The 15002-nt window shown below is 37.1% G+C and overlaps 1 protein-coding gene across 1 annotated transcript; it reads left to right on the top strand.

The window, feature by feature from the left end:
- The first annotated feature begins 8254 nt into the window (after nt 1-8254).
- Nucleotides 8255-13534, top strand: angptl5 (angiopoietin-like 5). The gene is made up of 8 exons (XM_067423275.1): nt 8255-8614; nt 9402-9570; nt 9727-9830; nt 9905-9998; nt 10083-10187; nt 10311-10430; nt 11852-12037; nt 12854-13534. Exons 1-8 carry the CDS (start codon nt 8477-8479, stop codon nt 13171-13173), a joined length of 1236 nt encoding a protein of 411 aa, XP_067279376.1. The 5' UTR covers nt 8255-8476; the 3' UTR covers nt 13174-13534.
- The last annotated feature ends 1468 nt before the right edge of the window (nt 13535-15002 follow it).

Genomic DNA, 15002 nt, shown 5'->3' with positions numbered 1-15002 from the left:
CAATATTGAAATATAACATTGTTTTTTCATCAGGTTTGCACCGTGAAATAATGTTATTTCAACAATGAAAAATAGATCAATCTTGCTTTATGTACAGCAGGATTCTATGCCAGTTAATTTGTCTCTTTATTTTATTCATTTTAATCAGACACCATGTGTGGCTGCAATCGATATGATTTTGCATCAAAAAGTCACTCAAAGTAAACGGCATCCTTCAGTTTACATGCAAATGTCTTTATTTATGCCCCCACAGTTACAACAAGAAATCTCACATTGACTTAAAACAATTACATCTGAATTTATGACACAAATGAGAAGAGCCTGGAAAAACATGACAAATTGCATCTGCAAAATGGAAGTAAATACAAATGTAAACTTGCCAATAAATACAGAAATGACACAGTACTACTGAAAGAAAGAAGGTAGAAGAAAGAATAAAATACTCCAAACTCAGGGGTTTCCACCATGAGCAATGCCCCGAAGCCTTTCAGGGGCGTAAGGGAGCCAGTTTTGCACCGTCCCAGCAAAGATAAACTCTGATGCCTCTTTTTATCAGCATTCACGGCATCTAAAACAACAAGAAGTAAGTAAATATTTGGATATGTGATTAATTATACATTACAAATATAGCCTACTACAAAATGAAGTGAAACTTGAAATTTTATCAAAATCTTGATATCCCAGTTAAAACACGGTAACATTAAATTCAGGACTATTTAATGCATTTTAGTATAGACTTTAAAGGATCCTCAGACACACAATGAATGAATGAAAAAGCAAAGTGAATATATCCGGTGTTTTATCTAATAATATTATTGTATTTAATAGTAGATAAATAAAGTGTGAAAATGAAACAAGTAAATGAATGACCAAATAGCTAAATTAAGTAATAAAAGAGGAGCTGTATAGGCTACATGGTGGTTTGCAAGAGATTTTTTTTCCATTTACAACACGAACTGGAGGCACAACAGTTTGCTGCATTTCTGTAGTTTGATATCGCTGCCTACAGAACTTAAAGATCTCACTCTTTTCTTTTTTCTTGCTGCATTAAAGATTAAACTGTAATGATGTAATTGTGATCTGTTGTGGTGATGATATCTCACAGCTGAAGCAGAGCTGAGCTGATTGTATTTCCCCTCACCGAGCTAACAGGTCAATCAGTTCTAGTTCTGCTTCAGCTGTGAGATACTCTCACGAGTGGCGAACAGAATCACTGACAAGCCAGAAATTCATCTAACCATTCGATCGCCTCTTTTTTATACACTGGACGAATATAGGATGATTCAAAATTATTCATCTGTGTGTGCAACGAGTAAGATAAGTTTGTGGACCCGCGCCACGCATGCATTCGTTGACTTGTGATTTGATCGTATATGGTCTCAAAATCCAAATGAATCAAATAGGATCGACTCAAGTCAATGAATGCATGTGCAGAACCAAATGCACATTTTACTCATTGCACGCACAGATGAATCATCTTAATACTAAAATCCTCTCATAAAATAGATGAACACCTCACAACAAACGACGCACGACAAAAAAAAAAAAAAAGAAAAGAAAAAAGAGAGTATCACGAGTCAGAATTCACACGCAATTCACAGTGTATATGCCAATCTTAAGAAAAAAAAATGAATACAAATATGATATGGTTTGGTGAAAAACAAACTGAAACTCAATGTATTAAGATTATCCTGGCCATTGGTTGTGTAACTTACGAGGGCGTTCATGTGACTATTATTAACATTGCAGTTCACTCTGACTCGCTCAGGAGAAGCACACACGTTGTAAAACATACAGATGAATAAAAACACTAAATTAAAATTGAGATGAATTTTATAAATATATTTTTGTAGGCCACTTACCTCTTAAAAAGACGGTCGTTGTCCTGTGTCTCATTTTCGCGATTGAAGTCTGTTCAGCTGCGCTTGCTTTGATCTGATTGGTGGTTGTCTTGAAGGTGCATTACCGCCACCTACTGGATTGGATTGTGGCGCATTCGATAGGGACAAATATTTTAAATTCTTTATTAACCGTGCATTCTTTAGATAAATAATGTAATGCATGTACATTCTACATGATTTAAATAATAATAATAGCCTACATTTTTATTTATTTAAAACTGATAGACTAAATTTATGGTAGAATTTTTTTTTTTTACATTTTTTATTATAATAACATGAAACAGAATGACAACATTACATGCCAGTAAGCAGGAAAATAATATAACTTTTAAAAAGATTCATAGTTTTTACAGCTTTCTTATTGGAAGAGTCAGAAATCAAACACGCATACAATTTTAACTCTTCCAGAAAAAGGTTAAAGAAAGGCTTACAATTACAAAATTTACATTTATGTATTCGTTGTGAATCCACATACTCGTTGGTGTACTCAGCATATCCTTTGAGGATAATAAATGTGCTCACATTCACAGAAATGTACCCAATCGATTTGGACTTGCCTTAACATGTTGAATAATGTGACAGATAGATTGACCGTAAGCCTCACCGGTGGAGAATTAAGCTGACCAAACATCAGCATTGATTCAATGTTTGTCTTTTCAACACACTGATCCAATATTATTTAGCAGTGAATTTTCAACATTGGTCCAGTATTGTTTTAGCATTGAATTTTCAACATTGATCCAATATTACTTAGCATTGAAATTTCAACCTCAACCAAAATGATGATTCTGATGGAATTTCAACATTGAATCAATGTCACAATGCTATCTGGGTATGGTATTAGACTAGTGCTACATCTACTGGAGCAAGGCTAGGCATTTCATTTATTGCTATCTCCTGAATTAATTAATCAGTCCCTCAATAATCCTGTTAACTATGTCTGAATCCCAAGCAATTTACTAGCGTTGCCATTGGAACAATTCGGCTTTTGCCATCCGGAAGAGAGTTTATTACTGTTGTGACATCATGGTGAATTGTCGTATTCTAAAATAATTTAATTTACAGCAATGAAACATTCGTTTGTATTACAATGCACTTAAATTCAATGAAGTTTATGCATCTATGTTCATGTTGATAAAAAAACTCTGTCTGACATTAACAACATTTTAACAAAATACAAATATTAAAATACAAATATTACTTCTACATCACAATTCTTGAGTTTATTTGAAGCTCGTTGGGCATTGAATGGAGTGCATAGCGCGCTAGGCAACATGTCAAACGGGTCCACTCCGTTTATGTTGCATGGTTTATGAAAGCAGGTCCAACCAGGTTGCGGATGTGTGAGACCCAGGCGCTCAGCGGCACTCATCAACCCCGGCGGAGAGGGAGTAAAATCTTTGCGTGGCAGGGGGAGCTGCCACAAAAACCTGCCAGACTGAAGGCAGCCGCCACAAACCCTGTCACTGCTTAAGGCAGCTCCTGTAAAACCTGCCAGTGCTGGGGGCAGCTGCCAGTCAGGTAGATTCGTGTGAACGAAAGGACAACGCTGTTCTTTCTTCACAATATGCAATTCTGCCGTTTTTACACAAACTACAGTATGCGAGAGCCTCTACGCCTACGGTATGCACAATAGGTCAATATTCACCACTAACCCAATGCATTTCTCCTAGCTGCCTCAAGATTTTTCACGGTTCAACAGCTGTGTTTAATGTAGGCTACAAAAGCAACATACAGTAGTGCTATCGTCCTTTTTTTACTTATTTGCAACCCGACCATGTATTTTAATCCACTTAATTGTCTGTAATGGAGTGTGCATCCCATCACCTGTAGGTAAGCGTCACGCCTAACTCGCAATCTCTCACAGTTTTACAGCTGCTAGACCCAGGAGAGCAACAGTGCAGTCATGGTCTTATTTACCATGTTAACTTATATTTTACGGCGCTATTTTTGTTTGTAATGAGAGCGTGCGGGACGTCATTTTAGCGTCGCGCCTGCCTCGAGATCTTTTACAGCTCCTTAACATAAAACGATGCAGGAGAGCAACAGACATTGCAATCATGGATTTCTTTACCACTTAAATATTTTATTCCGCTATTTTTGTTTGTAATAAGAGCTCACTTCGCATCATAAGCGTTACGCCTGCCACAACTTAGCGTTGCGCCTGCCTCGAGATCTCTCACTGTTTTAGAGCTTATAGCCTACCCTGAACAATGCAGGAGAGCAACACACTGCAATCATGGACTTATTTACCACTTAAATATTTTATTCCATAGTAAAGAGATACGTTTTTAGCAAGCGGCAACTTCCCGCGATCTCTCTTGAAGCCAATACGGAAGTAATGTAAACTACAGTTCCTCAACTGGCCACTAGGGAGAGGCTGCAGAAGGGAGCAGAATCTCATTGAGCCCCATGTTAAAATTCTCAATTTTACAGCAGAAAGAAACATGTTTACAGCCAGGTACAAATAGTGGTTTTGGCCTATAAGGCTAATTTTGACCTTCATGACAAATGTGAGGGGGGTGAATTTTTAAAAAAACTCATTCGTTTACCCTATATAAAGCCTTTAAGTTCTGCATAATTAAGGGCATGTTTACAGGTGGATGGCCATTTATCTGCCGTCTATAGTCATTGCGTCACCTCAGCTCTGCCCACATTCTGCCTTTTTGCCCATTTTCTGTTATCCGGGAGTGACACGCGATGACTCGCTCACAAGATGGCAGCGCCCAGCTCGCCCCTACTTTAAAGCTACACTGTGTGATATTTTCCTCCATCTAGTGGTGAAAAGGTATATGACTATCCAGTGAATAATAGTTTCTGTTCCTCTCCATTCTGATTTCGTTTTAACTCCTACAGTGGCTGATTTAGTCCAAGATTAACATGGCAAACCCCTCTTCACATTTGACACGGTGCCATCGGGTGTTAAAACGCGAAAGGCGAAGCTTGAATTTATGGGTATGTCCCTCTTTGGCTAATATACTTTCAAGATGGAGGGGCAACATGGCGAGCATTCAAACCCCTCACCTGTATGTATTTTCAATGGCATATTATAAACTTACGAGAATACTTTATTACTTGAAAGAAGTAAATATACATTAATGAGCACAAATATTTTTGAAAGAAATAAGTGTTTTTAGCTAAGAGTAAACCAAAAAGTTACACAGTGTAGCTTTAAGCTTCAGAACGGCTTATCGGAATCCTATAAGTGACGTCACGGACACTAAGTCCATTTTTTTTCTATGGGTTTAGCGAGAAAATTACACGCTATTATCAAGTCCGTCTCAAGCTCGGAACGGCGATGTCCATAGGGTCCGAGGTGACAAGCCTCCCCTACCCCCCTCTGGCGCCGGGCCTGGTTTTGTGTGTTTTCACTGCATTCATTCTGTAGACCAATGCTGCCTCTCAGTCTTTCTGCCACTCAGTGGGGCATAATCACAGTCGCTTCAGCTGACGGTCACGTCACGTGCATTCCCTCTATATACAGGCTAACACATCTGAAAACATGTTACAGTGCATATTAAACACAAAAATGTGATTATATTTTGTCTGGTAAACTTTATCATTACCAGGCATGTTGATATGTTTTTTAGAATATAAAGATGTGAATTAATGTAGTGATTAGATATTATCTTTTAATTACAAATTATAGCTGTATAGCTATCCAAGTTGTCTAAGGGGGTTATGGTTTTAACTAAGAATACAATTGTAGAGCTCTGTAACTGGAATTCTTACTTGTAAGAATTGCACTAAAGAGCTCTCTAATTCAATTGCAGAGCTCTGTAATGGAATTAGAGAGCTCTGCAATCATATTAGAGCGCTCTCTAATCATAATTGTTACTAAGAATTGAATTATAGAGCTCTCTAATTATATTGTTACATGATGTTAAGGGAAAAACTACTACAACCAATAATAATAATAATAATAATAATAATAATAATAATAATAATAATAATAATTATTATTATTATTATGATTAATAATAATAATATTTTTATGGGCCTATACCATGAAACTGGAATTCTTACTTGTAAGAATTGCACTAAAGAGCTCTCTAATTCAATTGCAGAGCTCTGTAATGGAATTAGAGAGCTCTGCAATCATATTAGAGCGCTCTCTAATCATAATTGTTACTAAGAATTGAATTATAGAGCTCTCTAATTATATTGTTACATGATGTTAAGGGAAAAACTACTACAACCAATAATAATAATAATAATAATAATAATAATAATAATAATAATAACAATTATTATTATTATGATTAATAATAATAATATTTTTATGGGCCTATACCATGAAACTGGTTTAGCTGGCTAGCCAGATATGTTGAAGCTTATTTTGTGACAATCCTAGGTTTTAGGTACCATTAAAGTGGTTTTGCTTTTAGCAGTGTTCATCTCCTTAGTAACCTAGGCTAACCTGCTCCCGGGCAATTAGGTTCTGGATAAGAGATCTCAAACTGAAATTGGACCAATCAGCTGTGTGTAAAGTGACACACTTCTGATGCAATAAAGTCACTCCCCCTGTTTCTACTCCAAATTAAAGGTCACAGTTTTGACTTTTGACTCAGTGGGCTATAAATAGCCATTCTGACTAGGACCTGAAGGGCCACTGTCCTGCAGAGCTTAGTTCCAACTTGCCTCAACACACCTGCCTGGAAGTTTTTTTGTATGCCTAGTAAGACCTTGATTAGCAGGTTCAGATGTGTTATGGGGTTGGAGCTAAACTCTGCAGGACAGTGTCCCTCCAGGAGCAGGATTGGACACCCCTGGGCCCTGGCACACATGATGGTGTTAGGGGTTAACAGTTTATGACCCAAGACCAGTAGTAAAAAATTAAGACCCGTCAGGAGCACAATTAATTAAAGAAACATTTACTGAAGAATAGTTTGCAGAAGCCAGTTTTCAGCAGAAGCCAGCTTCAAGCTTTACAAGGAGTCCGTAGGCCCGTCTTGTCGTCGTACATTAAATTGCCCCAACAGTTATACTGTTGTCAAGGTCTAGCCATGTTGTTACCACAAGCTGGATGATTCTGATTGGTTTAGAGAAAATGAACAGTCATGGTAATTTTCCACACATAGTCAGTTAATCTGGTGCACGTGTCCATACACGTGTCCCTTGTTGACACTTTCACCCTCGAATTAGGCCCATAGTGACCTTCCAGATCTGGAGCAGGCGCCAGCTTGTCCAGAAAAACAAGTCCACCCCATCTTTAGGATGCCCGTAATCCACCTCCAAGACTGATCTGTAACACAGAATATTGCGCACATACAAAGATACACAGTCTCTCCAAGGTTGGGGTTGATCGAGCTCCAATTCTCACTAGAATGTTCCCCAAAACTCACTGATAATATGTGCTTTCTCTCAGTGAGAGGTACAGACAATAGTACAGGCAATATTCTTGACTCTTTAGTGTTTCAGTAAAAGGAAATATAAAATGAATAAAATATAATAAATTAAATAAAAGACTATTGATTAAGTAAAAACATAACTGGAAAGAATCATTGTAATAATATAGGAAGATAAATATTATGATTTTGATTACGAATTTAATTAGGATATATATAGGTACATTGAAGCGGCATTTGATTTCAGAATCCCCCCTTCAATGGAATATCATACATCTCACCATTTATTAAGGCAAAAACAACATTTAACCAAATTCAAGGTTATTTCGGCTAAAAGTGGGTTACCCACAGCCGGACTATATCGGGTCTATAGTTAAATGAGATGGTGAAATGATGGCTGTTGCTTGCTGGGTGGGAACATTGCTCAAAAATGTGCCCTGTGTTTCATTACCTTTAGGAGCTTCACTTAGCTGCTTTGAAACGATATAGGCTATTGTGAAAAAGCACTATACAAATAAATGTGAATTGAACTGAATTAGCTAGCAATACACAAAGTTAGATAAATCTATTCTAAATGACTTTCAGTCACAGGCAGTATATGGGTTTTAGTCCTCCAATGCTTAATATAGGTCTATACAGTATTGCATACTCGACAGAACCGCCTAATGCCCAACAGATGTGTTCCTTGAAGGGCACTGACTGAAAGACATTAAAACCCTTCTGACCATGACCAAGAATTTCTGCATATGCCAAGAGTACAGTGAAAATCACACGATGGGAATCAAACCAATCGCCTTGGCTTTGCTAGTGCCATCATTTCCAGTTGAGCAACAGGAGTCAGCACAAGTTGCATAAAGAAAAATATATTTTGCCAATCCAAGTGTTTTCAGGATAATATAGCCTACCAAAGTGTGTTTTCATTCTGTCATTTCCAGGATCTCAGTGTTTCTGAAGGAATGCATTTGCGTATGCTGCTCTGGATCCTGCTGATTCCCTCAGCAGAAACAAGTGTCACATTTCAGCATCTGGTTTTCATAGTCAATACAGGATGTTGTCAAAGTTCAATAAAGCAACAGTACTTTAGAAATGAAATAGAATTGGTCTCGGACACTTTTTGTTGAGGTGAGAACAGCTGTTCGTCTTTTTGTGAGTTTTTTTTCTTTTTCCTTTTTCTTTCTTTTTTCCTCCTTTTTTGTGTGTGTCTGAAGTAAAGAGGCTGTCCAGCCCATGCACAGGACAATACTTGAGACAAATGCCGTCTCATTGGAAGGTGCACATCTTCACATTTGCACATCTGGGACTGCCACAAAGACCAAAATGATCTGGGTTATTTTATTTCTGAATCTTCTTGCATCATCAATTGTGGTGAGTGTAGGAAACATTTCCATTATGTCAGCTATAATTAATGTAGAACATTATCTTTAAAACTTAAAGTATTTATTTAACTTGTCATTAAATGGGATACTTATTTGCTAGAATGTGTAATGTTTCAGTTTTTTTTATAATAAAATACATGAACATACAACAACATATGGTACTTACATAACTGGTCATTTATTTCTTTTCGATGTAATAATAATAATTATAATACTTATAATAATAATGCTTAATATTTTAGCAAATATATCTAAAACCTGTACCACAAAACCAGTCATAGGGGTACTTTTTATTGTTAAGAAAGGAAAATATTTTGCTGAGATACAACTATTTGAAAATCTGGAATCTTGGGGTGCAAACAAATCTAAACATTGATAAAATCACATTAGCAAACTACTAATATATATATATATATATATATATATATATATATATATATATATATATATATATATATATATATATATATATATATATATATATATATATATATATAGTAGGACATTTACAAAATACCTTCATGGAACATTACTTTACTTAATATCCTAATGATTTTTAGCATAAAAGAAAAATATTGATCGATAATTATATTGATAATATCGATAATTTTGACCCATACAATGTATTGTTGGCTATTGCCACAACCTGTGTGACTTATGACTTAGGTTTTGTTTCACATATTGTACAAATTATTATTACTGCAAAATAATATTTTTTATGATGCACATCTTTTGAAAATGTTATAATGTGTGGTATATTTTGTTTGTCTTAACAGAATACCAGCGCTACTCATCGCAATGAACCTGCTATATTATCTGAGTCTGAGTACGTCTCTCTTCAAGGTCAAAAAGAATATTATCACAGAGAGACAGACAAAGACAAGTGCACTATGCCATGTGAAATGACTGCAAAGCTAATGCGTGATGAAAAACATTCCTTGTGCAGTAGGTGTTTCATTTAAATAAATTAAAAAAATGTGCATACATTGTGTTATATTTCAGTCTTTAAATGTAATCCTGCCGTGCTTTGTAAGCCCTTTGATTTCTCACTTTCTATACACTCATTGCGGCACAGACATCTATGCAGTTTGTGTATCTTAGGTAACCTCCAGCATACCATGGTGTCATATACAAGAAACACCAGGAAGCTGATCAGAGATCTCATTGATGAACAGCAGAAGGCTTTGGAATTTCTCTCAAGCCAGGTATTATAAAATCTCCAAACTGTATATCCTCTTCGTATTCTTAAACATATTGCTTTGATTTCTTCTTTTTTTAGATAATGGAGCTCATGGCCAAAGTAAACACGCTCAGTTCAGATGTGCAGAGAAGCAACAGTGACATCTTTTCCGTGAAGCCCATGGAGTCCCACGGTAAGATGATTAACATTCTGTCAAACTTTCAGCGAAATATTTATCATTTGCACATCCTCATAATGAATTCCCTTTCCCTTTCAGGGAAAGACTGTAGTGATATCAAAGAAACACTAGGTGTCGTGTCTCCAAAAATCCCTAGTGGAATTTATATTATTCAGCCAGAAAACACAGATGTGTCATTTGAGGAAAGTACCTCCTTTTAGTGTTGTTTAAAAATTTCCAACCACAGTTATTTTAATCTAAAAGCAAATCAAACATGGTTTTTGGTTTACACATGATGAATAAATGGTCTTTCACTGTCCTAGCAGGTGTTCTGTGAGATGGATTACATGGAAGGCGGATGGACAGTAATCCAGAGACGGACCGATGGTCTCACTGACTTCAAACGGATGTGGTCACAGTACTTGGACGGATTTGGACACTTACCAGGTACAGTAAGTCAGTTAAAGGGTTACTTCACCACTTTTTCATATTAAACTATGTTTGTTATTCCCTTAACTAAAACGAGTTGATACATACCTCTCTCGTCTCAGTGCGTGCACTTAATCTCTCTGACGCGCGGTGACGATCTGATAGCATTTAGCTTAGACCACTAAGCCCAGTTCATTCACTATGGCACCAAACAGAGATCAAGTTAGAAGTACCAAACACCTCCATCTTTTCCCTATTTAAATACAGTTACACGAATAGTTGAATGATCAAGTATGGTGACAAAATAAAATGCGGTACTTCTCTAATCGGATTAAAAAGGAGAACTATAATGTATGGCGGATTAGCACTTCTGAGAGTACTTTGGCTCGGCGCAGTAAAAAGTCCCAGCCGAAACATCTTTCCTCACACCTCCCCCTCACTCTCTCATTTCTGTCAATAGGGAGATGTGAGGGAAGATGTTTCGGCCAGGACTTTTTACTGCGCCGAGCCGAAGTACTCTCAGAAGTGCTATTCCGCCATACATTATAGTTCTCCTTTTTAATCCGATTAGAAACGCGCCATGTTTTATTTTGTCACCATACTTGATCGTTCAACTACTCGTGTAACTGTATTTAAATAGGGGAAACGTGGAGGTGTTTGGTAGCCTAGAAATCTAGACGCACCCTAGCGGCAGCAAATTTAATTTGCCCGCAAGTGGTCAAACAACTCTCAATTCCTATCTGAGCTGTATTCCTCAGAATCTGGACGGCCCAATCACATCGTGTATAGAGTCGGCAGGCGGGGCCATAATGACGGCCGAGTTGCGTTTGCGTGCTTCTAGTAACACAGAAACTGGCGAACGGCGGCGGTCTTTCGAATCAGCTCTGCCCGCGCCTCCGGAAGACTTGGAGTTAAGCTTTCCTCTGAGAAAAGAACAAAGAGCAGCACTGAAGTCATTCTTAAAAAGGGAAGATGTGTTCGGAGTTTAGCCGACCGGATACGGTGAATGTTTAATCAGTCAGCGAGCTCCCCTTCACCGTCGTTGCTCCGGTTGGTGTAGTGCTATCCTATCGCGTGCAGAGGGAGTTTGAAAGACAACCGTTTATCCCGGCCCTCGGATTGAGCCCTGTCTATGGTGAGTTTCCAGACCAAACATCTTGATGTGGGTCTGGCTTGTCTGGCTAGGTGTTTGGTACTTCTAACTTGATCTCTGTTTGGTTCCATAGTGAATGAACTGGGTTTAGGGAGCTAAGCTAAATGCTATCAGATCGTCACTGCGTGTCAAAGATTAAGTGCACGCACTGAGACGAGAGAGGTATGTATCAACTCGTTTAAGTTAAGGGAATAACATAGTTTAATATGAAAAGGCAGTGAAGTATCCCTTTAATTTGTAAATCAATGGATGAATTAACAAGCATTGACTTTATATGTCTCTAAAGGTGAACACTGGTTGGGCTTGAGGAAGATCTTCAATATTGTGAGTCAGAGGAACACACGTTTCCAGCTGCATGTGTCCCTGATCTCGCAAGATGATTCCACGGCCTATGCTTCATACGACAATTTCTGGCTCGAAGATGAAACCAAATTCTTCAGAATACACCTTGGCAGATATGCTGGTAGTGCAGGTCAGCCACTTGCAATTATTATTCCCATTAAAAGAAATGTCCACAGAAAATGCAAATAATGTACACAAAACCCTGCAGAAGAGTTGTGCAATCTGGAAATCATACTGAAATCACATTCTCTCGAGTTATTTTGAACAAGTAATTACTTCACGACCGCTAAAGAAGTATGTTCTACTATATTATGCATATGTAGTATGAATACAATCTGGACGTACTACATTCGCCATGTGATCAACCAATGTCAGTTGCATCAGTTCCATGCCATCTTCTCCTGTGGCTTCATGGGATAGTAAAATGTCCATTGTATATGCACACTTTAGAATCTCGAAAGAAGTAGGTCATCTGAGTACCTCTTTTGTGAATTAAGAAACCTTGATAAAGCTGTCACATGCTGTTTTTTCGCCTAATACTGTACAGGGAATTATGTCATTTTGGATGCAGCCAGTCTAAAAGTGGAGTTAAATGCACCTTTAATTCTCTTTGTTCCTTTTTATATTTACTCTTAAAGATTAAGGTTCTTTATTGGCATTGATGGTTCCATGAAAAACATTTAACATCCATGGTACTTTTCCATTTCACAAAAGGTTTTACACTGGAAAACTATTGTTTCAAGCTTAAATCAATGAGGTCTTTGATCAATCAGTTCCAAAAAGAAGATAAAATAAAACAAGTTGACAAAAACATTGAGTCTAATATTTAGCGATAATACTAAAGAAATAAGCAATTTAAAAGTCTGGTCATTTTTCACCGGGAACAGCAAACTAGGTAAAGGTCAAGGATTAAATATGTAATGTGTTTCTCTTTCTCTCGCTGAAGGTGATGCTTTTCGAGGGTATGACCAAGAGCAGAATCAAGATACGGCCCCTTTCAGTACCTCTGACATTGACAACGATGGTTGTTCTCCATTCTGCACATTTGCTGATAAAGCTGTTGAGAGCTGCAGTGAGAACCAGAACAACACTGGATGGTGGTTTAACCAGTGTGGCAAGGCAAATCTGAATGGCTCACCACTGGACCAAGACCTCTCCACCCAGTCACATATCCACTGGGATACCTGGACCAAAAATGGCACGCTTGTTCAAATCAAATCAGTGACTATGAAGATTAGGAGAGTAGAGATTCCGAATTCAAAATAAATTCATGATGATTCTGAAGATGATGTATTAAAATATAATTTACTTTGACTAAGAACTTGCACTTCTGACCTGTTTGTATTGGGAATAAATCTTTTGGCATTGTGATTTAGTCCACCAAGCCTTTTAATCCTGGGTCACTGCCCAAAATATTCATACTAATCTTTTCTGTTATGAATAAAGGGAATTCTGTTATTACTAAAATGCTTTATTTACATAAAACACTGCTAGATTTAACCAAATAATTCAGTCTGAAAGAAACTGTCAAACTATCAGTGCCTGAAATTCCCAGAAGCACTTTTTTTAATTGACTGTCACTTGGTTTGAACAAGACAGTAGATTTTATTAAAAACAACTTATTTTATTTTGCATTTATTAAAAAAATATGTAATAATAAATCTATCGATTCTAGTTCCTCACACTATCGGTGCTTGGGCCCTAATGATATTAAATGACACTGTCATGAGAGTTATTAAGTCACGATTATATAGATTTTTTGCAAGATTTAAAGCATGCACAATTACAGAAATAAAGCAAGTTACGAAATCACATGGTTAGATATACAGTAGAAATAAGATTCCATACAAATCATAAGGTGAACTGAATTCAGGTTGATTGGAGCACTTAAATTATAGCTGTGATGCAAAACACTCAAAGGGTAAATGTGTTCCTAAAGGTTTTGACTGTCATGAGCTCTACATTTAGATTACCAGTCACTTTGAAATAAAGGCAAATAGCTCTGTTGCAATTGACGTGGGTGGCCTGTTGTTTGTCCTGATTCATTGGCAGGACAGAGATAATTAACACACTTAAAATAAGCTGCGTAGTGTGTGGGCCGCTATTAGCATCACTGTCCTTAGGTAAATATGTCAGTCGTTATGTGTGTATATGTTAAACCATCTGTACTATGTCTATTTAGAGCAAAGAATCCTGCCAAATTTTGTCCTGCCAAAGACTAAACAAAAATCTAGCTCTGCTGAAGCGTTTCGTTTGCAGGACCTTGCCCCGGGGCTATGTGGGAGTCACTGTGAGAGAGTGGAGGGAACCATAACACCATGATTTGAACATGAGAATTTAGTATTTTTTGGTATTGCACAAAAAGGACTATTATTTTATAGGAGACATTTCCTGCATTTTAAAAGAGTATTGTCGTCGCTCAGACATTAAAACTCTCCAATGTTTAGAATGCAAAGCTTTCTTCTTACTCACAGAACCACCTAACTCATTAATGGAAAGTAAGCTGCAAAAATGTCTCATTCTGAAATCATCATTATAATGGCACCCTTTTTTGTGTATATATGAACACAGCACCTGTCAGTTTTGGCTCACTTCTATGCTTGATATAAGCATGAAACGTAACATTTCGTAACAACGTAGCATTTCAAAAATAACTTGTAAGTGTATGATATGTTAGACAAGTAATCAACTTTTTCATTTACATAATTAAAATGAAGACAGAAATTTAATTTTAAAGCAAATGATTTACAGAATGTCATTAAAAAGGAAATACTCCATTTATTGAATGAAAACATTAAAATCTGTTTATATATACACTCACCAAAAGGATTATTACGGAACACCATACTAATACTGTTTGACCCGCTTTCACCTTCAACTGCCTTAATTCTACCTGGCATTGATTTAACAGCTGAAAAATGCTGAAAAGCTGAAAGCATTCTTTAGAAATGTTGGCCCATATTGATGGCACGAAGCTCCCGTTCCACCACATCCCAAAGATGCTCTATTGGGTTGAGATCTGGTTACTGTGGGGGCCATTTTAGTACAGTGAACTCATTGTCATGTTCAAGAAACCAATTTGAAATGATTTGAGC

The sequence above is a fragment of the Pseudorasbora parva genome, chromosome 18, assembly GCF_024679245.1.
Source record: "Pseudorasbora parva isolate DD20220531a chromosome 18, ASM2467924v1, whole genome shotgun sequence".
Classification (NCBI taxonomy): Eukaryota; Metazoa; Chordata; class Actinopteri; order Cypriniformes; family Gobionidae; genus Pseudorasbora; species Pseudorasbora parva.
The sequence above is the reverse complement of the archived record's forward strand: the minus strand, read 5'-3'. Positions and strand labels throughout refer to the sequence as shown.